Here is a 25701-nt window from a genome sequence, read left to right as displayed (position 1 = left end):
ATCATGTAACTGCCGTCATCCTGTCAGAAACTTGCATATCGGCTATAAGTCACTTCCACTTCCTGTGAACAGTTTTTTTTCCTGACCGTAAAACTGGCCATACACTAGTTGATGTGGCCAATGCATAGATCTCTCTCAGATCATTATCTGATCAGAGAGGTTAATCTGATCCAATCCCTCCACACACTGTACACAGTCGAAGTTTAAGAAGCTCCCAGTGCAGCACAAGACGACCAAGGGAAGTATATTTTCTCCTTGGGAAGATTTTAGGTTTACTGTAAGTGATGATTGATGAGTGGATATTTATGTCAGTAAACTGAAGCATTGTTGTAATATAATACTCCCTTCCCCCGCAGCCCTCTGAAGATGAGAACAGCGATAACAGTAACGAGTGTGTGGTGTGTCTGTCAGACCTGCGGGACACGCTGATCCTTCCGTGCCGTCACCTGTGTCTGTGTAACTCCTGCGCTGACACCCTGCGCTACCAGGCCAACAACTGCCCCATCTGCCGGCTGCGTGAGTATCTGCCCTGACACTCCCTATGCATTATCACCTCTGCATTCACTAACGTATCACTGTGTGATGCCAGCTGCGTGAGTATCTGCCCTGACACGCCTTATGGCCTATGCATTCGGTAATACAGGGAACAGCTGACTTTACCAATCACCTTGCCAAATGCTAATTCACTACACCTGTTACCGCACTGAAAAGTAAAAAATACCGACTAGTGAGGTAAATTACCAACTTATGTGGTAAATACCTCAAATGTGGAGAAATTGCAATTCACAAAGATTAACACATTTGGTAAAGTGTTTGGTATTTACCTCCAGCTCCAACCAGCTGATAACTCACACTCTGCATGCAGTAACATTGACAGATGTAGCAGACAGCCAACACTATAGAGAGCCACACAGCCCTGCTTCTCACCCCATTTGATCCGATGCTCTGGAGGGTGGGACTTCAGAACGGCAGAGCAAGGGAAGGAGACATTTTTAAAAAGGCTTTTCTGTATCTCTTTAGTTGTGTTTATCTGTATACTGGTATAAAGAAAAAAATCCCTCTAGTGCAGTGATGGCTAACCATTGCACTCCAGCTGTGGTGGAACTACAAGTCCCATGAGGCATTGCAATACCTTGACAGCTCTAAGCATAAATCGGGGAGGCAGAGGCATGATGGGATTTGTAGTTTAGTCACAGCTGGAATGCCAAGGTTAGCCATCACTTCTCTAGTGGTTGCTGCACATCTAAAGAGATGAAGAGGATGGACTGGACAGAAAACCTCGCAACACATCACTTGTGGGAAGACTCTTAACTTCCTGCCTGACCTGCTTCCCAGCTGCTGAGACTTATCAAGCAGGGCTTGGTGAATTGAAGCATATTTTTTCCTGTATATTACCAAACTTCTACCGCATTGGGGAAATCTTAGTGAATTTCAGAAAAGTGTCAATTACAAAATGCGGTATTTTGCCGACCTAAATTATTTGACGTAACTGCCCCTTGGTGAATTGAGGGCGTTGTCTCATAACCTCTGCATTTACTAACGCATTGTTTTGTTCGCAGCCTTCCGCGCCCTCCTCCAGATCCGAGCCGTGCGGAGGAAGTCAGGACCCCTCCCTCCCATCTCGTTCAGCCCTGTGCTGGCCCAGAGCCTGGACCACGATGACAACTCTGTGAGTAGCAGCAGGAGGGGGCCACAGGCACCACAACCTGACCTGAAGATACACTGATAAGATACAGTTGTGTTCAGAAAATTATTCAACCCCCAATGCTGTAAAGGGTTTTAGGGAATTTAGTGTACATTTGTAATTGTGTTCAGAATGAAATCTTACAAGGACTTTTTAACCATTTCTGCCGCCCGGACGTGAAGCTCACGTCCGGGCGGCTGCTCTGCTGCAGTGCCGCGCTTTGGCGCGTGATCGCGGGCGCCTTCCCCCGTGGTGTCCCTCGGTAACCCTGGGATCAGTGAACGGGAACATGGTTCCCGATCACTGATCCGTGTCCCCAGCAGAAAAACCGAAGCGCTCTTACAAGAGGCTTCAGTCTTTCTGCGCATAAATTTTCCGCATCATCCTTGTGCTTCCGCTTAGCGAGAAGCACAAGGAGAAAAAAAAAACTGAAGGTTTCCATCTTGTGGCCAAATTGAAAAACTACATCTACATATTTTTTACATTACAATTTACACATATAATAACATTAAAAATTAACTGTTTATTTCCCACACCAAAATATTACCCAAATAAAATTTTTAATGGAAAAAAAAAATTACAATAAAAAAAAACAAATAGTTACTGAAGGGTCTGAACTTTTTAAATATGCATTTGAAGGGGGTATACTACAAACCTTTTTTAAATTATAAGCTTGTAAATAGTGATGGACGCAAAAAGGAAACAAGCTGAGAAATGATGCATTTTTTTCTTACTAATCCTGTTAAAAGGCATTTATAAAAAAATCTTAGCAAAATGTACCACCCAAAGAAAGCCTAATTAGTGGCGGAAAAAAAACAAGATCTAGATCAATAAATTGTGATAAGTAGTGATAAAGTTATTAGCGAATGAATGGGGGGTGAAAATTGCATAAGGTGAAAAATCCCCGCGGGCTGAAATGGTTAAAGAACCAAATGCAACTAAAATGACATAATTTGTTGTTTGTAATACAGTATTAAATGGTTTTTATTTTTGTGATTTCTTCATTGACACAATTATTCAACCCCTTAAAGACTACCACTCTTAAGAACAGAGGTTCATTCAAGTGTTTTCGATCAGGTATTGAAAACACCTGTGGATGTTAACGAGCAGCAATCAAGCATAATAAGCACCAATTAGGCAGGTTTAAAGGGACTCCGAGCTCAAGTAAAAAAATAAAGTTGTACTCACCCGGGGCTTTTTCCAGCCCAGTGCTGGTCGGGAGGTCCCACGACGGCGTCCTGGCTCCTCTCCTAGTCCCCGCTCCGGAATGGCTGACCGGCCGCAGCCCGGGCGACACTCTGCTGAGTGTCGGGCTGTTCCTTCCGCGTATGACGCGGCTGACGTCACACGCCGGCCGCCTCGCGTCATCACGGCGGCCGGCGTGAAAGTACTGCGCATGCGCGATTAAAGTGCGCATGCGCCGTACTGCCACGCCGGCCGCCGTGATGACGTGAGGCGGCCGGCGTGTGACGTCAGCCGCGTCATACGCGGAAGGAACAGCCCGACACTCAGCAGAGTGTCGCCCGGGCTGCGGCCGGTCAGCCATTCCGGAGCGGGGACTAGGAGAGGAGCCAGGATGCCGTCGTGGGACCTCCCGGTCAGCACTGGCCTGGAAAAAGCCTCGGGTGAGTACAACTTTCTTTTTTTACTTGAGCTCGGAGTCCCTTTAAAATGACTGTGATACTCCGCTCCTTCTAGACATTTACTGGTGTGTTTACAAACATAGTGAAGTCAAGAGATTGGTCCAGGAAGACAAGAGAAGAGGTGATTTCTCTTCACAGGAAGGGCAATGGCTATAAGAAGATTGCAAAGATGTTAAACATACCAAGAGACCCCATAGGAAGCATCATTCGCAAATTCAAGGCAAAGGGCACTGTTGAAATGCTACCTGGTCGTGGCAGAAAGAAGATGCTGACTTCGACTGCTGTGCGCTACCTGAAGAGCAAAGTGGAGAAAAGTCCCTGTGTGACTGCTGAGGAACTGAAAAAAGATTTGTCAGATGCGGGTACTGAAGTTTCAGCTCAGACAATAAGGCGCACACTGCGTAATGAAGGCCTCCATGCCAGAACTCCCAGGCCCTTGCTGTCTACAAAGAATAAGAAGAGTCGACTGCAGTATGCCAAAAGTCATGTGGACAAACCACAAAAGTTTTGGGATAGTGTTATGTGGAGAAATGAAGCAAAATTAGAACTGTTTGGTCCCATGGATCAACGCTATATTTGGAGGAGGAAGAACAAGACCTATGAAGAAAAGAACACCTTGCCTACAGTGAAGCATGGCGGGGGGTCAATCATGCTTTGGGGCTGTTTTTCTTCTGCAGGTACAGGGAAGCTTCAGCGTGTGCACAGGTACCATGAATTCTCTCCAGTACCAAGAGATATTGGATGAAAATGTGATGCAGTCCGTCACACACCTGAGGCTTGGGAGACATTGGACCTTTCTACAGGACAATGATCCCAAGCATACCTCCAAGTCCACTAGAGCATGGGTCCCCAACCTGGGGGCCGTGGCCCCGTGGGGGTCCTTGGGCAGATTTCTGGGGGGCCGCGGCTTCTCCCTCTCCCCCTGCGTCCGCCGCTCCTGTTACCTTATGAGCGGGCGGCCGCTTCCTTCCTTATATTCCTTCAGCCGCGGCTCTCCTCTTCGCAGCATGTCGTATTACAGCAGCGCTTCCTGCACGGCTGCTGTAAGGAGCCAAGGGAGCCGGGACAGCGGTTCCCATAGTAACGGTGATGCGTATCGCCGCTTCAGGAAGCCGCTACCCCACCTCCTTCCCTCCTTACAGCAGCCGTGCAGGAAGCGCCTCTGTAATACGACATGCTGCGAAGAGGAGAGCCAAGGCTGGAGGAATATAAGGAAGGAAGCGGACGCCCGCTCATAAGGTAACAGGAGCGGCGGCCGCGGGGGGGGGGGGGGGGGTGAGGGCACCTCTGCTAGCTACACTGGGGCATCTATACTGGGGTAACTACTGGGCTAACTGTACTGGCTACACTGGGCTAACTGTACTAGCTATACTGGGCTAACTATACTTGCTATACTGGGCTAACTGTACTAGCTATACTGGGCTAACTGTATTTGCTATACTGGGCTAACTGTACTAGCTATACTGGGCTAACTGTACTAGCTATACTGGGCTAACTGTACTGGCTACACTGGGCTAACTGTACTAGCTATACTGGGCTAACTGTACTTGCTATACTGGGCTAACTGTACTAGCTATACTGGGCTAACTGTACTAGGTATACTGGGCTAACTGTACTGGCTACACTGGGCTAACTGTACTAGGTATACTGGGCTAACTGTACTTGCTATACTGGAGTAACTGTTCTTGCTATACTGGGGTAACTGTACTTGCTATACTGGGCTAACTGTACTAGCTATACTGGGCTAACTGTACTTGCTATACTGGGCTAACTGTACTAGCTATACTGGGCTAACTGTATTTGCTATACTGGGCTAACTGTACTAGCTATACTGGGCTAACTGTACTAGGTATACTGGGCTAACTGTACTGGCTACACTGGGCTAACTGTACTAGCTATACTGGGCTAACTGTACTTGCTATACTGGGCTAACTGTACTAGCTATACTGGGCTAACTGTACTAGGTATACTGGGCTAACTGTACTGGCTACACTGGGCTAACTGTACTAGGTATACTGGGCTAACTGTACTTGCTATACTGGAGTAACTGTTCTTGCTATACTGGGGTAACTGTACTAGCTATACTGGGCTAACTGTACTAGCTATACTGGGCTAACTGTACTTGCTATACTGGGCTAACTGTACTAGCTATACTGGGCTAACTGTACTAGGTATACTGGGCTAACTGTACATGCTATACTGGGCTAACTGTACTTGCTATACTGGGCTAACTGTACTTGCTATACTGGAGTAACTGTTCTTGCTATACTGGGGTAACTGTACTTGCTATACTGGGCTAACTGTACTTGCTATACTGGGCTAACTGTACTTGCTATACTGGGCTAACTGTACTAGCTATACTGGGCTAACTGTACTAGCTATACTGGGCTAACTGTACTTGCTATACTGGGCTAACTGTACTTGCTATACTGTAGTAACTGTACTTGCTATACTGGGCTAACTGTACTTGCTATACTGTAGTAACTGTACTTGCTATACTGGGCTAACTGTACTAGCTATATTGGGGTAACTATACTACCTAACTAACTATACTGAGGCAACTATAGTCCTTATACAGGGGCAACTGTGTTAGCTACCTATACTGGGGGCAACTATACCTAGATACCTACTTACCTATATACTACACTCAAAATCAGGGAGAAGAGGGGGGGGGGGGCTGCTGCCGCCACTAACCACGCCCCCCCCCTCCCCCCAGGGGGCCCCAGAGAAAAGTTTGGTCGGGATAGTGGGCCCCGGGCTTAAAAAGGTTGGGGACCCCTGCACTAGAGCATGGTTGCAGATTAAAGGTTGGAACATTTTGGAGTGGTCATCACAGTCACCAGACTTAAATCTGATTGAGAACCTTTGGTGGGACTTAAAGAAAGCAGTTGCAGCGCGCAAGCCTAAGAATGTGACTGAACTGGAGGCTTTTGCCCATGAAGAATGGGCTAAGATACCCGTAGATCGCTGCAAGACACTTGTGTCAAGCTATGCTTCACGTATAAAAGCTGTTATAACTGGAAAAGGATGTTGTACTAAGTACTAAGAATGAATGCCACTTGGGGGTTGACTAAAACTGATAATGATGTGAGCACAGAAAAGACATTTGTGGTTATTTCATTATAAATGTTATGTTATATGTGTCTGACTTACAAGTGCCTCTTTGATTTAATTGTAAACAAGATGTCTGAAATGATCAAAATCAATGTCAAACTGGCCAAAACACTCCATTTCAGTGGGGGTTGAATAATTTTGAACACAACTGTACAGTATATCTAATCATAATACAACATAGGACATTCCTGGCATCCCACGGTCTTATTTTATGTTTAAATGACCCATGCCGTGAGATGGATTTGGAGGCTGCCATATTTATTTCCTGTTAAAGATTAACTGTCAGGCTGCAGAAGCTAATTTAAACCTCTATTCTCCTGTGTTAAACAGTTTAGAAGGAAGCCAAAAAGGCAATACTGTAGTTAAAAATCTCTCTTACATTTGATGTGTGCTTATCAGCAAAGCTGGTAGACCCGAGCCGCATACCATACAGCAAAGCATTCTGGGGCCCTCCCCTCGGCTGCTAATGTGAAGTTACAGTATCAAGTTTCAGCAGCTTGTAACTCAGTCCAGCGCACAGCACTGATAAATCTCCGGGCAGAGTACACTGCAGGAGTCCGCTATTGTTCCTAGCCACATGGCTAATTAATATTCACTGCACACTAGTGTTATTCAGTATGAGCTTTTCTGTGATCAGGAAGCAGGCAGGACATGACGACACATTTGGCTTCATAGGAGACAGACAAACATGGAACCTGCCATGAGCTGTCAGGAGCATCAATCTCTGCATATACTATATACAAATTCTGTGAAGTACAAACGTGGACAGTGAAATGCATATGTAATGTAAGTACAGCCAATCTTTAGCTACTGATATATGTGTTTATTTTCTCTGAGACCTTATACCTAACAGCTCCACTTTAAACAATTCCAGTTGCCTGGCAGTCCTGCTGATCCTTCTGGCATCAGGTGTCTGACTCACACACAAGCATGCAGCTAATGTAGTCACACATCAGTCAGAGCACCTGATCTGCATGCTTGTTCAGGGGTTATGGCTAAAAGTAATAGAGGCAGAGGATCAGCAGGACAGCCGGGCAATGTGCATAGTTTAATAGGAAATATGTCAGCCTCCAGTTCAGGTGTTTAAAGTGGGCTTATACTTATATTTTTTAGTAATTTAAGCTGTTCCTTCTTTGTAGCTGATTTTCTGTGCTTTATTCTTTATCTCACCTCTTATGGTTACAGGGTGCAGATAACATCCCTCCAGGGTTTGAGCCCATCTCACTGCTGGAGGCTCTGAACGGCCTGCGGTCCCCTCCAGCCAGCGCCCCCCTGTATGAAGAGATCCCATACAGTGACAGCCTGCCTGCTCGCGTCCCTCCGGACAACTCCCACCACAAGACCAAGCACATAAAGACCTCTGACAGGTAGGGCCGCCCCCCCCTTCCCCGGGGGGACACAGACCAGCCAATCAGCTGCTCGATGCTATTCCCTGCCCAGTAGTAGAAAAGTGACAGCCGTCATCTGATTACTCATTGCATAATTGTGTTCCTTTCATATAGTTTATAGGGCATTCCTCAAGCCAAATCCTTTTTTTTGTTTGTTTTTAATACTCTAATTCCCTATAAACTAAACAAGCCTCGCCCACAGTTTCTCCAGTGCCTTGGCACTTTAAGCCCCATGTAGCAAGGGCTTATGGGAGCTCAGTCTGGGCAGGAGGAGGTTACTAGCTAGAGATTTCAGAGGCAGAGGGAAGGAGGAGGGAGGAAGAGAGGGGAGTGAAGTTTTCACAGGCTGAGGGCTGAAGATGCAGATAAGCTTGCCTGTGTTTTATGCTGGGCATACACGGTCAGTTTTTCCTTATCAACCGAGCCAATGATGGCTCGATTGATAATTTCCGACAGGTCCGATCACCGTGCGGATCGATTCCCTGCGGGCGGACAATGGACAGAAACGAGCGGAAGATAAGAAGCGCCCGCGGGGACGAGAGGGAATCGATGCGGGAGTCGATCCGGCGGCTAATCGAGCCGCCGGATCGCTCCATGTATGCCCAGCATAATGTGACAAACAGAACATGGCTGCTCTTGTATCACAGGAAGAAAAAATCATATACTGTTGAAGCTGTTTGCAGCTAGATAAGATCTTATCTTTAAATAAGATATATAGACAAGTTACTTGTTATAGTTAGTTTTTCATCTCTGATCCGCTTTAAAGCAGACCTGAAGAGTGACTTCCCCTCAGCTCTAAAAGATAAGCAGCAGCATAATAGCCTTTACGGAAAAAAACATTTCTTTGTTACAACTGATACAAATCCTGCAATAAATCTGCAGTGTGTCTACTTCCTGCTTTCATGGAAGCAGACATATTGTTAACATCCTGTGTTCACAAATTAGCCGCTCTGCTGAGGCAGCCTGCTTAGAGATCTGGCCAGGTCGCACCGCGTTGCGCTTGCCCGGACGCGCACACTCCGTCTCCTGTGCATTAGTTACTGCGCAGACCGCTCCCAGTTACTGGAGTGTGAAGGGGGCGCAGCCTGGCCCTGCACGCTCGAGGCAGAGAGACTCGGCCAAAGTACCAGGCCATCCAGCAGGGGACAGGAGCGGTCCCGGGAGACGGTGAGCGACCGATCGGTTTCACGGGGGCTGGAGGAAACCCCAGGTAAGTATAAAACCTGAGACCACTTTTGTCTCTGGTACACTTTATTTCAATAACATTGGTCATTTTCACAATATTGATTTTATTGATTACTTACTCAGTGTTTGGCCATTGAAAAATCTTTCCTCTCCCTGAATCTATATTCTGAAATACATCACAAGTGGCGCCATCTTTTCTGCCGGCCGGTGCATCACTGTGGAATGTCCCCCTACCCCCCTACCCCCCCCCCCCCCCTCTTTGAAGTGATCTGAGTACTCTGGGACAGAAGACTGCATTACATCATAGCCTAGGCTGTGACATCACTGGTTGGGTGGGGCTACATATCAGTATAGAGCAGTATATAGACATAGGAAGTGTTTCTGATGCTGAAACCAGGATAACGGAGGTGAAAATGAGCAGGGATGATCACTGGATGAAATCCAAATAGGTTTTATTCAGGTTTCATCCAGGGAATTAACCACTTAATGACATGCTGACTTATAAAAACTTCCTGGAGCCATTAGGAGGCTCTAGCAGGAGGTTTTTATAAGTCAGACAGTGCTGCTGCCGCTGTGCGCGTGCGCGCTCCCGCATTCCCGTGCACGTGAAAATGGTGGGGAAAAAAAACCCCACCAAAGAAAAAATACACCTTTATTTCCAAATAGTATATTGTCACCATACTTTGTACTAGGGACATAATTAAAATGGTGTGATAACCAGAACAAATAGGCAGATACAAGGTGTGGGTTTTATGTACAGTAGCAGTGTTTATATTAAAATTGTAGGGGATGATATTGGAGAAATAGTGTATTTTCTTTGTTTTCCCCTTTAAAATGCATAGAAAATAAAGTAATTACTGAAAACAAATATCAACCCCAAAAAGCCCAATTGGTGGTGAAAAAAAACTAGATATAGATCATGTTGTTGTGATTAGTAGTGATGAAAGGGATGAGCACTGAAAGGTGAAAATCGCTCGTCCGTTAGGGTAAAAACCGCCTTGCGGTGAAAGCACCTGTGCGGTGTGGGCGAGGAGGGGTTAATCTTACCCATCAGACGTCTTTTTTTTGTTCCGTCCCTCAGCGCCTCCCACGCTGCGTTCCAAACCCATCATGTGACTACAAACACTTCCTCCTTCAACACAGAAGGGGGAAGTGTTTGTAATCACATGACGGCAGATTGGAATGCAGCGTAGAAGGGGCCAGGGACGGAATGAAGAAGACGTCTGATGGGTAAGATTAACCCCCTCTCGCCCACCCGCACAGGTGCTTTAATTACCTGGATGAAATCCGAATGAACCTATTCAGGTTTTATCCGCATACGGTTTTTTGAGCATCCCTGAAAATGAGATGCACTTCCTGACGATTTTGATTGCAGGCTGCAGAATTTGCATTACGTTTGCAAGCAAAGCCGGGAATTCTCATCATCTCATTGACTGTCTATGGCTATCTATGCTGGTTAATTATGTACAGCCCTGATGTTGTGTGTTTCTCTCATGCAGTGGTCTGCGCTCTCCTTCATCCCCCATCCATGAAGAGGACGAGGAGGAGTCTGTGATCTGTGACAGACCAGCGGCGCTGGGACCGCTCAGCAGAGACACCTCCCACACTGAGGTGGGTGCAGCTGCTCTTCTGTTCCTGAACAATCCAAAGCTTTTTATTTGAGCAACACATCCGATTGGATTTCCTGTTTTTCTGTAAAAGTTGTTCGGGAATGGTGGATTATTTTCCGATCAATTTTTATGAACATTGGTGTGTGTGGTAAATTTTTCAATTATTACTGTAGACACCCAAGCAAGTTTCCAATCCTTTTTATCATAATTGAGGACAAATTGAACACAGGTGTGTGGTACATTGGTTAGATTTTTGAAATGTTACAATCAGTCAGAAAAATTGATTGCAATTGTTTAATTGAACAGATATTAAAAAAAAATAAAATGGTGTGTGTGACCATCTTTAGAATCTGCTATTCTCAGTCTAACTACTATTCTTGCACTGATAGTGGACAGCATGGTGGTATAGTGGATAGCTTTCTCACCTTGCAGCGCTGGGTCCCTGATTCAAATCCCAGTCAGGGCACTATCTGCATGGAGTTTGTTTATTCTCCCCATATCTGTGTGGGTTTCCTCTGTGTACTCCGCCCACATCCCAAAAACATACAGATAAGTTAATTGGCTTCCCCCTAAATTGTCCCTAGACTACGATACATACACTACACAATACATACATAGACATATGACTATAGTAGAGATTAGATTGTGATCCCCTCTCAGGGACAGTTAAGTGACATGACTATGTACTCTGTACAGTGCAGCAGAAGATGTCAGTGCTATATAAATACATAATAATAATATGGTAGAACATTAGACTAGGACTATGGTAGGATTAGAGTGTGAGCTCCTCTGAGGACAGTCAGTGACATGACTATGTACTCTGTACAGTGCAGCAGAAGATGTCAGTGCTATATAAATAATAAAAATCACACAATTCTTATGTACAGGATTTGAGATTCAAAAGACACTTATTATTTTGGATTCAGATTCAAGGAAAATTGGGATTTGTCCCATCTCGAAAAAAAATATCTTTTATCCTGAGGTTGTTTGTCTGTGGATTGTTTGCTGGTGGTATAAGTATGAGTCCTCATAGAATGAGTATAAATTCATTATTGTGGCTCTCCTGCTGTCTTGCAGACTATTTCATCTGCCGAAACTCCAGAGATCGTGTCTGCACATCGAGGTGAGTATGCTTTACCTGTGCGGTTTTATTCCCCCGAGCCTCTGTAACACCTGTGAGTTATAACAAGACTATTACATCTCATGCAGTGGGGTCGCGATCTCAGTCTCAGCTTGATGATCCGATCGATAGCCCGGAGCCGCAGGAAGTGAAAGAGGACGACGCCCAGGATGTAGCAGGTGACTACCGAGAACTTCCGTGTTGCCTGCCCACTTTCATCATTGGCTCAATATATCGGTGTAACGCAGCTCTGCTCCCTCCCCCCTACATGACGCAGCTCTGCTCCCTCCCCCCTACATGACGCAGCTCTGCTCCCTCCCCCCTACATGACGCAGCTCTGCTCCCTCCCCCCTACATGACGCAGCTCTGCTCCCTCCCCCCTACATGACGCAGCTCTGCTCCCTCCCCCCTACATGACGCAGCTCTGCTCCCTTCCCGCCTACATGACGCAGCTCTGCTCCCTCCCCCCTACATGACGCAGCTCTGCTCCCTCCCCCCTACATGACGCAGCTCTGCTCCCTCCCCCCTACACGACGCAGCTCTGCTCCCTCCCCCCTACACGACGCAGCCCTGCTCCCTTCCCCCTACATGACGCAGCCCTGCTCCCTCCCCCCTACATGACGCAGCCCTGCTCCCTCCCCCCTACATGACGCAGCTCTGCTCCCTCCCCCCTACATGACGCAGCTCTGCTCCCTCCCCCCTACACGACGCAGCTCTGCTCCCTCCCCCCTACACGACGCAGCCCTGCTCCCTTCCCCCTACATGATGCAGCCCTGCTCCCTCCCCCCTACATGACGCAGCCCTGCTCCCTCCCCCCTACATGACGCAGCTCTGCTCCCTCCCCCCTACATGACGCAGCTCTGCTCCCTCCCACCTACATGACGCAGCCCTGCTCCCTCCCACCTACATGACGCAGACCTGCTCCCTCCCACCTACATGACACAGACCTGCTCCCTCCCACCTACATGACGCAGCTCTGCTCCCTCCCACCTACATGACGCAGCTCTGCTTCCTCCCCCCTACATGATGCAGCTCTGCTCCCTTCCCCCTACATGACGCACCTCTGCTCCCTCCCCCCTACATGACAACAAAAACAGAAATGGAGGAGCACCCATGCAAGAGGATATGCGGTGTGCCGTAGCTTTAAGATCACTACCAATGATCAAAAGATGCAGTGCCAAGCGAAGCAGGCACCATCTTCAGTAATTTAGTAGCTCTTTATTGGAGAAGTCATAAAAAATGACAAGTCATCGATAAAAAATGTCTTGTGGCAAGTGACACGTGGCAAGTGCCGAGTGACAGACAGCAGAGGAGAAGACACTAGTGCACACTAACTGTCACTCTGCCACTGCTCACAGCACAGCAGTTCTGTACAATGCTAACACAGTGGTACTACTACTCTAGAAACTACTAGCACTGACTACACAATAACACAGTAATCCTATCCTCTAATCCCTAACCTATACCTAAGGCTAATAGCTGGCCAGCAGGCAGCAGCTGGCTTGGTCTGTGCACAGCACACACACAGACACATAGCAGCTGCCTGCAGCACACACTCTGACTGTCACACAAATTACATCAAGCTAATTAATGATTTAACAATAGTGTAGTGATAGTGAAGGGGTTAATCACTGAACAGCTTTCGGTTTATCACTGTGTACAGCCCTTGCTAGGCCAGCAGCACTGGAGCATACACTCTAACTATCACACTATGACATCAATCAAGCTAATTAACGATTTAACAATAGTGTAGTGATAATAGTGAAGGGGTTAATCACTGAACAGCTTTAGGTTTATAACTGTGTACAGCCCCCTTTGCTAGGCCACGAGCACTGGAGTATGTCTCTCAGTGAGCATTCAGCAAGACTATCTGTCTCATCATGGCAGCCCTCCTTATTATACAGGGGGGCTGGCCAGTGTTCCTTTCTGTGATTGGGTGCCAGGGTTTAGGCTGGGAGCCCTCTGATTGGCTCAGTGAGGTCAAGTGGGGCTGGCCAGGGTTCCCCTCTGTGTTTTGCTGCTAGGGCTTCTGCAGGGAGCCCTCTGATTGGCTCCAGGACGTCATCTCCTTAGTTACAGTATTTCGAATCCAGATATCCGTGGATATCCACGTTATGTGGCCAAATATCCTCAGATAGCTATCCGGATTTGGGCCCAGGTATTCGGAATCCGAATCCAGTCGGATAGCTGAAAAAAGTTTGGATATCCGGGTTACCCGGATATCCGGAATCCTGATGAGCAGCTATGCTGACTGGGGCAACTATACTAGCTATGCTGACTGGGGCAACTATGCTGTATATGCCACTATATACTGTATACTACTGCTCTCCCCATACACTGCTACTACATACTACTTTATATATACTTCTACTCCTCCCCCTATATACTGTATACACTGAATTCAGAGACAAGGGGTGGAGAGGGGAGTGGAGTTTTCAAAGGCTGAGGGCTGGAGATGCAGATTAGTTTGCCTGTATGCAATGTGACAAGCAGAACATGGCTGCCCTCATTGTAGGACAGGAAGAAATAATCATATACTGTTGTAGCTGTTTGTAGCTAGATTTGCTGTGTAAACTATCTAAACTTTAGATAAGATGTATAGACAAGTTACTTGCTATAGTTATTTTTTCATCTCGGATCCGCTTTAAAGGGGAACTGAAGCGAGAGGTATATGGAGGCTGTCATGTTTATTTCCTTTTAATCAATACCAGTTGCCTGGTAGCCCTGCGGGTCTATTTCTCTGCAGTAGTATCTGAATAGAACCAGAAACAAGCATGCAGCTAATCTTGTCAGATCTGACTTTAAAGTCTGAACCACTGAAACACCTGATCTGCTGCATGCTTGTTCAGGGGCTATGGCTAATAGTATTAGAGGCCGAGAATCATCAGGGCTGCCAGGCAACTGGTATTGCTTAAAAGGAAATAAACATGACAGCCTCCATATACCTCTTTCTTCAGTTCCCCTTTAAGGTGGCTGCCGGTGCTGCTAGTATTGGCCACAATAGTTCTGCGGTGCTGTTCCTAATGGATAAAGCACTTGTGGTGCTGAGTACATATGTGTGGTGTGTTTGCTGCTTGTCTTGCTGCCTGTGTATACTGCGGCTGCTGTGCTGTACTGACTCCTCTCTCTACCTCCAGCTCTAGGCCCGGACTCCTGCTCGATCGGCATTGATGACTGACAGGTAGGACTCTCCAGTTATCGGCTACTAATTGCCTTGCTCTAAGTAATACCCCACTCTCTTCTCCATGAAATCTATAAGCATAGTTCCCAACTGGCCCTCTTTCAGGACTCTATGTACAGATCTATGTAAATATATATTTTATCTACTGAAATATGTGTTTAAAGGGACTCCGAGCACCTCTCATGGGCATGCCTTTAAGCCAGACGACTTCCAGCAAAGTCGTGCTATGACCCCTCTGGAGGAGCCTCTTGCAATGGCCATGCGTGTCACTTCCTCTTCCTGCAAGTGATGCACTTGTCTAACAGAGAAGACAGGGGTGATCCGGAAGTTATAACATAGCCAAGATGGCAGCCATGATTTTTTAAATTGAAGTCGAACGAAAACTTTTTGGTGTGGAACTACGATTCAAGCATCAAATTAAAGAGGAGAGCACAAGCTACAGAACGGTATGCATCTTTAAGTACTATGCAGCACTGGTCTGAGTTTTTAGGCATGCCCATGAGAGGTGCTCGGAGTCCCTTTAAATGACTCTTAATCTAATAACACTTTAATTGACTCTCCCATTCTTTAAAATTATTTTTTTTTTCAAATGTTAATATGAAGGACAATGAACCAGGATAGAAAGGACAAATGTGGTTTGAATTAAAAAGCAACATATTTTTGTTACGAAATCTTCATGCGTGACTAGGGGTGTGCTGGAGGCGTGATCAGGGGTGTGGTTAGGGGTGTGGCAGGGACGTTACTTTAGTGTCCCTCCTTTTTATGTCAATAAGTTGGAAGGTATGCTATAAGTGTAAGGCTTTTTTTTAAATTGCATCCGAATGGCGCTCCTGGGCTGCAGAACTGCCAGACAAGCGCACAGTTCAGCCGTCCATCTGAAAGGGGCCCAAATGAGATTTTTATTTTTCCAATTGCCTATTGGTGAGAGGGAGGGGCAGAGAGATTTACACTCTTATTCTCCTGCCCATTGGTCAGGGAGGGATTTAGAAGCTGTTGTTGGGTGGGGAGGTACCCGCCGTAATGTGACTAAAAAATTCCCAGATACCTAAAGTTTCTAATTTTCAGCGCAATCACCGCAAGTATTTATGGATGAGTGGAGCATGCAGACCAATGTGCAGAGTGTTGGCAGCGGAGCTAACTCTCCCCTGTCCACAGACAAGCCTCCTCCCATGTCTCCTCACCATGCCGCAGTGATTTTCTCTGTGTCAAGTGTCACACACCCCAGACCTCAACACTAGAGACACAGCGTCATACACGCCAGACCTCAACACTAGAGACACAGCGTCATACACGCCAGACCTCAACACTAGAGACACAGCGTCATACACGCCAGACCTCAACACTAGAGACACAGCGTCATACACGCCAGACCTCAACACTAGAGACACAGCGTCATACACGCCAGACCTCAACACTAGAGACACAGCGTCATACACGCCAGACCTCAACACTAGAGACACAGCGTCATACACGCCAGACCTCAACACTAGAGACACAGCGTCATACACGCCAGACCTCAACACTAGAGGCACAGTGTCACACACCCCAGACCTCAACACTAGAGACACAGCGTCACACACGCCAGACCTCAACACTAGAGACACAGCGTCATACACGCCAGACCTCAACACTAGAGACACAGCGTCATACACGCCAGACCTCAACACTAGAGACACAGCGTCATACACGCCAGACCTCAACACTAGAGACACAGCGTCATACACGCCAGACCTCAACACTAGAGGCACAGTGTCACACACCCCAGACCTCAACACTAGAGACACAGCGTCATACACGCCAGACCTCAACACTAGAGACACAGCGTCATACACGCCAGACCTCAACACTAGAGGCACAGTGTCACACACCCCAGACCTCAACACTAGAGACACAGCGTCATACACGCCAGACCTCAACACTAGAGACACAGCGTCATACACGCCAGACCTCAACACTAGAGGCACAGCGTCACACACGCCAGACCTCAACACTAGAGGCATAGTGTCACACACGCCAGACCTCAACACTAGAGAGACAGCGTCACATGCCAGACCTCAACACTAGAGGCACAGAGTCACACACGCCAGACCTCAACACTAGAGGCACAGCGTCATACACGCCAGACCTCAACACTAGAGGCACAGTGTCATACACGCCAGACCTCAACACTAGAGGCACAGCGTCATACACGCCAGACCTCAACACTAGAGGCACAGCGTCATACACGCCAGACCTCAACACTAGAGACACAGCGTCATACACGCCAGACCTCAACACTAGAGACACAGCGTCATACACGCCAGACCTCAACACTAGAGACACAGCGTCATACACGCCAGACCTCAACACTAGAGACACAGCGTCATACACGCCAGACCTCAACACTAGAGACACAGCGTCATACACGCCAGACCTCAACACTAGAGGCACAGTGTCATACACGCCAGACCTCAACACTAGAGGCACAGCGTCATACACGCCAGACCTCAACACTAGAGGCACAGCGTCACACACGCCAGACCTCAACACTAGAGGCATAGCGTCACACACGCCAGACCTCAATACTAGAGGCATAGCGTCACACACGCCAGACCTCAACACTAGAGGCACAGCGTCACACACGCCAGACCTCAACACTAGAGAGACAGCGTCACATGCCAGACCTCAACACTAGAGGCACAGAGTCACACACGCCAGACCTCAACACTAGAGGCACAGTGTCACACACGCCAGACCTCAACACTAGAGGCACAGTGGCATACATGCCGGACCTCAACACTAGAGGCACAGCGTCATACATGCCAGACCTCAACACTAGAGGCACAGCGTCACACACGCCAGACCTCAACACTAGAGGCACAGCGTCACACACGCCAGTCCTCAACACTAGAGGCACAGTGGCATACATGTCAGACCTCAACACTAGAGGCACAGTGTCACACACGCCAGACCTCAACACTAGAGACACAGCGTCACACGCCAGACCTCAACACTAGAGACACAGTGGCATATATGTCAGACCTCAACACTAGAGACACAGCGTCACACACGCCAGACCTCAACACTAGAGACACAGCGTCACACACGCCAGACCTCAACACTAGAGGCACAGCGTCACACACGCCAGTCCTCAACACTAGAGGCACAGTGGCATACATGTCAGACCTCAACACTAGAGGCACAGTGTCACACACGCCAGTCCTCAACAATAGAGACACAGCGTCACACACGCCAGACCTCAACACTAGAGACACAGCGTCACACACGCCAGACCTCAACACTAGAGGCACAGTGTCACACACGCCAGTCCTCAACAATAGAGGCACAGCGTCGCACACGCCAGACCTCAACACTAGAGGCACAGTGTCATACACGCCAGACCTCAACACTAGAGGCACAGTGTCATACACGCCAGACCTCAACACTAGAGGCACAGTGGCATACATGCCAGACCTCAACACTAGAGGCACAGTGGCACACACGCCAGACCACAACACTAGAGGTACAGTGACACACATGCCAGACCTCTAGTGTTCGGTCTCTAGTGTTTGCCACATGACAGAGGTGCCAATGCAATCCAAAAAAAAGCTTTATTGGCAGGATCAAATACCAAGCCAGGAGACAAATGAGTGTAAGCTTTGCTGCCAACATTCTGCACAGCCTGGGGGTACACATTACATAGAGGAGACCTGAGGGGGGGCAGCAGCTCCACAGATTTTGAGTAGATTTCATACTGAAATGTAAAACAAGGAGAACCGAGAGCCCAATATAGTGTAGTAAGTTAAGGCAATTGGTATAATGAAAAAGAGTAAATTATATACTCACAAACCAGGGTTACCTCCAGGCAACCACCGTATAAGCAGGTAGGAGATTAACCTGTCCCCACTCAGGATTAAGAAGTCGCTCTCTGTAGATGTGAAAAGGTAGGGGTATCCCCCCTCCACCAAGGGTGGATATGTGCTATATTGTAAACTGAACAGAGGCGCCAAAAGGATAAAAACAGTATTTAAAATACTTAAAATTTGCTTAGGAGGCAGTGGTGGACGTACCTCCTTCAAGCAGACACAAAAACTGTGTAGTTTGACAGCAATAAATTTATTAGTACACAAATAATAATTAGTGACAAAGGCGCCAGGTGTGACTCTGACATTGTGCTGTTTACTCCTATCTCCATTGCCTGATGAAGCGGGCATAGACCTGCGAAACGCGTTGTATAAAAACCTTGGAGTGTACTAAAAAAATTTATTGCTGTCAAACTACACAGTTTTTTGTGTCTGCTTGAAGGAGGTAAGTCCATCACTGCCTCCTAAGCAAATTTTAAGTATTTTAAATACTGTTTTTATCCTTTTGGCGCCTCTGTTCAGTTTACAATATATCATACTGAAATGTGTACAGTGTGTGACGGCAATAGATCCCTCTATCGCAGCGTTTCCCAACCGCTGTGCCGCGGCACACTAGTGTGCCGCGGCATGTTGCCTGGTGTGCCGTGCGTTCCTACTGTATGTAGAACGCAGGAGGGGGAAAGCAGCGCTAGGAGGGGCAGTGGAGGCAGCGGTGGGGAGGGGGGAAATATCCCCCCCCCTCCCTCACCTGGGACCCCTCCTTCTGCCTCTCTCCCCCTCCATTTATGGGTGGCAAGTGCGGGCTCGGCGGCGGGGAGGCACGCGGAGAATTACTCACCACTTCCGCGTTCCAAGCGCCGGCAGCGTCATGTCGTCAGATCTCCGCCTTCAATGCCGCCCACTGTGCTTCCGCTAATCAGGAAGCACAGTGGGCGGCATTGAAGTCGGAGATCTGACGACATGACGCTGCCGGCGCTTGGAACGCAGAAGTGGTAAGTCTGCGCATGTTTCCCCGCCGCCGAGCCGCCCCGCACTTGCCACCGATAAATGGAGGGGGAGAGAGGCAGAAGGAGGGGTCCCAGGTGAGGGAGGGGGGGGGATATTTCCCCCCTCCCCGCCGCTGCCTCCACTGCCCCTCCTTCTAGCGCTGCTTCCCCCCTCCTGGGCATCTATACTGGGGGCAACTGTACTAGCTATACTGGGGGCAACTAAACTAGTTATACTGGGGGCAACTAAACTAGCTATACTGGGGGCAATTAAACTAGCTACACTGGGGGCAACTAAACTAGCTACACTGGGGGCAACTAAACTAGCTACACTGGGGGCAACTATACTAGCTATACTGGGGCACTACCTACCTATACTGGGCACTATGCTAGCTATGCTGGGCACTATACTAGCTAAACTGGGCACCATACTAGCTATCTGGGCACCATACTAGCTATCTGGGCTCCATACTAGCTATCTGGGCACTATATTAGCTATACCGGGCACTACCTACCTATACTGGGGCACTACCTATCCATACTGGGACTATACTAGCTATACTGGGGTAACTATACTAACCATACTGGGGCAACTAAACTCCCTATACTGGGGCAACTATGCTAGCTATGCAGCCGCACCCCAGCCCCCCCCCATAGCCTGCTACACACGGCACTGTCCACTAGGTCGCGCAAACACCCGCGCGCCCCCCGCCGTTCCCCGGAGAAAAATATGGTCAGAAAGTGTTCCCCGGGCCGGAAAAGGTTGGGAACCACTGCTCTATCGGAGTTATGTGGTGTAACTAAATAAGTGTAATTAATGCCAGCATTCTCACTGCGTTCCTCTCTTGCAGGGTGTTTCGGACAGGCGAGACCGGCGAACAAATCTCCTTCTATTCCTCGCTCTCGTTGATCATGTCGGATAGTCCAGAGGGGGAAAATGAAGACGTCTCCTCTTCTAAAATCATCTGCATTCCGAGGGGGAGGGGCTGTTATAGAGACCCCGCCCCCTCACATTCTATCCCAATCTGTGGGTGTCTGTTTAGCCATGTAACACTTCACTGTGCCAGGCTGTATATATGTCCGTATAGTGCCAGCTTGATGTGCCATGCGGCAGTGTGTGTGGTGCCAGCTTTTCCGTGTACAGCTGTGAGCGTGGCACTGTGTGCATGTCCACATCGCTGCATATATGTATTAGGGGGGAGGCTCAGGTCTCCACCCATATCTGGAGTGGGAGGAGTGACGGATGACCCCGCCCCCTTTCTATTTGCACCTTTATACTGACTTCCTAGAATGGAGCCTTTAAGTGTTGCTATGACGACCCCACCGGCTCTATTCTGCACATGGCCCAGAGAATACTCTAAGGTACTTGTCAGGCCCAATAGCCCAGATGTATTGAATACTTTACTAGTGTTGGTGTTTTGGCATATCGAATTCTCGTAACACCCAAATACTGCAGAACGCCACACCGCAGCGCCATTTCAGTACCGAACAAGCCGACGGGGTCAGGTGGAGTTCACTACATGCGCTTGCTTCATGGTGCCTTTCACGGCACTTCCTCCTTCCGGAAGGTGGAAGTATTGGAATCACGTGAAACAAGCTGTTAGGCACAAGTTCATGAACTTACCCTGACCTTTGGACATGGACAAATCGCAGGACACTGCTGCTGCAATTGGTCCATGCCCGAACTCTATAAAATAAGCATCAGCTCAGAATGACCAGTTTGCCATTGGCCATCCAGCAGCCCAGCCTGACCACAAGCCAACGGTGTGATCTGCAGTTCCTGCACAGTGGAGAGCTGCGTGGGTGGAGTAGAGCGCCAGGCACTGGAGGAAGGAGGCGGGTTCTACACAGGAATGACTCGTAGCCAATAGAAGCCACTGCTCTGTAGTCCCCGCCTCCCTTTGCCCACAGAGGAGAGCTGGGTGGGTGGGGCAGATCGCCAGGAACTGGAGGAAGGAGGGGGAGTCTACACAGAAATGGCTCAAAGCCAATAGAGGCCACTGCTCTGCAGTCCCCGCCTCCCTGTATGCAGTGCCTCCTCTTTGCCCACAGAGGAGAGCTGGGTGGGTAGAGCAGATTGGCAGGCACTAGAGGAAGGAGGTGGAGTCTACACAGGACTGGCTCCTAGCAAATAGGAGGTCAGTGATCTGTAGTCCCCGCCTCCCTGTATGCAGTGCCTCCTCTTTGCCCACAGAGGAGAGCTGGGTGGGTAGAGCAGATTGGCAGGCACTAGAGGAAGGAGGTGGAGTCTACACAGGACTGGCTCCTAGCAAATAGGAGGTCAGTGATCTGTAGTCCCCGCCTCCCTGTATGCAGTGCCCCATCTTTGCCCCGCCCTCCATCTATGCTCTGTACAGTTACTGCAGAACACATTGTTCAGTTTTCCAGTCCTAGCTTCCAGAAGAGGCTTTTATAGGGATCAGAGGGCTACCATTTATAGCTCAGGCAAAACTGACCAAGGCAATCGCATTTAGTGTAAAAAGTATTGCTTTTGAAGAGGAGTTTTTTAACTGTTGCAGCTGTGCACCTATCCGTGCTGGCTTTAGACCTCTATACTGCCTGCTAGAGTCCTCTCAAGAGGAGATTAAAGTCTTATGATTCCTCACTACTTCCTGTGTAATATATAAGCCCAGCCTACTCATTCTGGAACTCTGTTTCTATGGAAATGCTGGGAAATGTAGCCTGGCATCCATTCTTCTCCCTACTTTGGGCGTCGCCTGGTCTCACCTGAATGACCCGCCCACCATCCTGAATCCAGAGAGAAGAGGAACGAGCTGTACTGGAGCAGCAAGCACACTTTGCACATGAATCTGGTATTTTGCATCTATTTGCTGTTTATTTTCACTTACTATTGGAATTTTCCTACCTGAATTATGGAGTAGAACAATGCTCCTCCCACTTCCACAAAAAACTGGGTGTGGCCAGATAAATGTGAGGCATACAGGGAGGGGCTTATGACCCCATCTTCTTCAGTCTAACTTACTGCAGATTTGTATTTGCCCTTTTAAAGTGGAATTCCTCTTAAGACAAATAAGCAGCCCCTTCAGCTCTATACTTTGCTGGGATTATTAGCCAATTTTATTTCAGCCAAACGTCTTACCTTTTTATATGTATTTTAAACACAGAGCCACTCTACTGTGATTCTGAGACTGTCCACTTGGGAGTACCAGAGCTGTTGCCAGCCACTCAGTCAGTGCAGTTGTGGAAAAGAAGTAACGATTGTTCCTATTCTATGCAGCTAATTACTCATGCAGGAAGAGGAAAATATCTGGGCAGTCTGAACTGTAAAATTCAATACAGAGTCCAGGGTGGAAAAGTGGTGCATTTTGGGCTGTTTTTTGGGGAAATTCGCTGCTGACTAGAAACTGACATGTGATGAGCATTTTACGACGATTCAGATCACACAGAGACTTCAGCAACACCGATACAAGATCATGGCAATTATTTGGTGAAAGTGGAACCTGCCATTTAAATATTTGCAGTGTACAATGAGCAGTTTTGAGACTTGATAAAAGTTTATCAAGGCTGGAGGTAATTAGAGGATAGAAGCGCAATGGATTTATTAAAGAAACTGTTAGTTGCATCTGCTATATGGATCATATCAGAACATAGTGAGGATTGGAGGGGATAGTAAACATAGGACAGACAGAAGTTGTTTGAGGGACTACGGGCAACTCTCATGGGTATGCCTTTAAAAAAAAGGTGCTGTGCTTGCAATTACTATCACTCAAATCTTAAAGTACACCGGAAGTGAGAAGAATATGGAGGCTGCCATATTTATTTCCTGTTAAACAATACCAGTTGCCTGGCAGCCCTGCTGGTCTATTTGGCTGCAATAGTGTCTGAATCACACAAGAAACAAGCATGCAGCTAATCCAGTTACACTTCAGTCAAATACCTGATCTACAGGCTTGTTCAGGGGCCGTGGCTGAATGTACTGGGAGGTTGCTGATTAGCAGGACAGCCAGGCAACTGGTATTGTTTTAAAAGGAAATATGTCAACCTCCATACCTTTTTCAGCAACTATTGCTATAGTCTGATATATCCCAGGTAAGGGTTACAAATCTTTGTCACTCTATGGCAGACACTTTTTATAAGAATCCAGGCCATGTTTTCTGGATCACGCATATGTTCTTCAATCCCAGCCCAGAGGAAACTTAGTAACACAAACTCTTAATCATGTTGAGGGCTTCTTTGTCTGTAGGCGGAGCGTCCACTGATGATGATGTCACTACTGCTTATTGAATCGATGGGAGGTCTTCTCATTCGCTAAATACAGCTGTGCGCAGAGGGTGATCGCCACTGCAGCGCACGTCCTCTCTGGGTACTCGGTGTACAGGAAATGGGACATCTGGTTGCTATGGGTTACTGCCTGCGAGAACACTAAAGCGATTGGCGACGTTTCTCCTGCCGCTCTAGGAGGGGGTCGTATTTACTGTACAGAGATCGATGCTGAGAAAACAGGAAACCTTTTTAAAAAATGATTTTTGTTCATTATGCGTAATCTGTAATTAAAAAAAAAACAAACTACAAAAAATGCGGTTCTTGGTGACTTTCTTTTACTTTGGATTTATTTATATACAGTGAAGTACAGTAGAGCAGTGACCATACGATTTGCTGGTAACTTATCAACTTGTCATTTTGCAGTATAATCTCGTTATAATAAACTCTGGTATAGTAAACATTTGGGTATAGTAAACTTAAGGTGGCCACTAACGATCCAATTTTTAGCGAAAAATCGTTTGAATGATCAGAAATTCTGATCGGAAGTGAAATCGTTCACCACGTCATCAACGAACCAATCTTTACTTCCTATTTATCACAACCAACAGGAAAATCCGAATTTTGGTTAGACGAAAATTCAATCGGACGAATGTTTTGTATAATCGTTCGTAATCGACAGAGATTTACAACCAATTTGATCAGAATTTCTGATCGCTCAAACAATGTTTCGTTAGAAATTGGACTATTAGTGGCCACCTTTAGGGCCCGTTTCCTCTAGAGCGAATCTGCATGAGTTTCCTGCGTGCAGATTCGCATAGACAATACAAGTGGATGGGACTGTTTCCACTGGTCAGGATTTCTGAGCGTTTTTCTGTACAGAAAAAAATCTGCATGGCAGAGCCCTCAGAATTCGCATACCGCTATGCGATTTGTATACAATGTATTTAATAGGGAATTTGCATGCGGTTTTTGTATGCGAATGGAAAAGCACATAGGCACTGCCATGGTTAAATTCGCATACAGCGTCATCCATGTGAATTCGCATGAAAATTCGCATAGACCCGCATGCGAATTTTTACTGCGTCGATTCGCACCGCACAAGTGGAAACGGGCCCTTAGTGTCCAGGTCCCGGCCAAACACCATTATAAGTATATGGAAGTGGAGCAGGTTCACACTTGTTCTAAAAACGTATCCGTGGCTCCGGTTTTTAGCCCGGATCAAAACCGGAGCGACGGATACCGATGTTAAAAATAGCAGGTGTCTTCACCTAAGAAAAAAAAAAAAAAGGGATCCGTCTGCGTTCAGGGGGATCTGTTTTGAAAACCTGAACGGACAGTCCGGATCCTTTGACACAGAAACCGATCTGTTTTCTGTGTCCCAGGGGAGGTGGGGCCGCCATGCTGAAGGGGGTAGCAAGCGGGAAATGGGGGAAGGGGGGGGTCGTGCCCCCTCCCACACCTGGGTCCCCCTGTCCCGCTCCCCCTCCAGCCAGTGTCATTGATAAAATCAATCAAGTATTCAAAAGCATAGTCAAGCGGTTAGCGGGGTACTTGCTTGTGTTCCACCTCTTGCCGTCACTTCCTGCAATGCCGTCCAATGAAGTACAGAGGGCGGCATTGCAGGAAGTGACGGCGAGTGGTGGAATGCAAGGAAGTAAGTTCCCCGCTCGGCTTACATTTGACACGGACAGGAGCCAGGAGGACGCCGGGGGACCTTGCGGCCT

General features: G+C 47.7%; 1 protein-coding gene across 1 annotated transcript in view; it reads left to right on the top strand.

Moving 5' to 3' along the window:
• The window catches only part of MGRN1 (mahogunin ring finger 1), a 66435-nt gene extending 42145 nt beyond the window's left edge, over nt 1-24290 (top strand). The window contains exons 11-18 of the mRNA XM_068243584.1: nt 357-516; nt 1560-1669; nt 7627-7808; nt 10514-10625; nt 11702-11747; nt 11834-11923; nt 14882-14925; nt 20605-24290. Coding sequence (XP_068099685.1) covers nt 357-516; nt 1560-1669; nt 7627-7808; nt 10514-10625; nt 11702-11747; nt 11834-11923; nt 14882-14922 — 741 coding nt within the window. The 3' untranslated portion in view covers nt 14923-14925; nt 20605-24290. The remainder of the gene's footprint in view (nt 1-356; nt 517-1559; nt 1670-7626; nt 7809-10513; nt 10626-11701; nt 11748-11833; nt 11924-14881; nt 14926-20604) is intronic.
• The last annotated feature ends 1411 nt before the right edge of the window (nt 24291-25701 follow it).

This window comes from Hyperolius riggenbachi, chromosome 7, assembly GCF_040937935.1.
Source record: "Hyperolius riggenbachi isolate aHypRig1 chromosome 7, aHypRig1.pri, whole genome shotgun sequence".
NCBI lineage: Eukaryota > Metazoa > Chordata > Amphibia > Anura > Hyperoliidae > Hyperolius > Hyperolius riggenbachi.
Note: the sequence above shows the minus strand (reverse complement) of the source record. Positions and strands in the feature narration are given on the sequence as shown.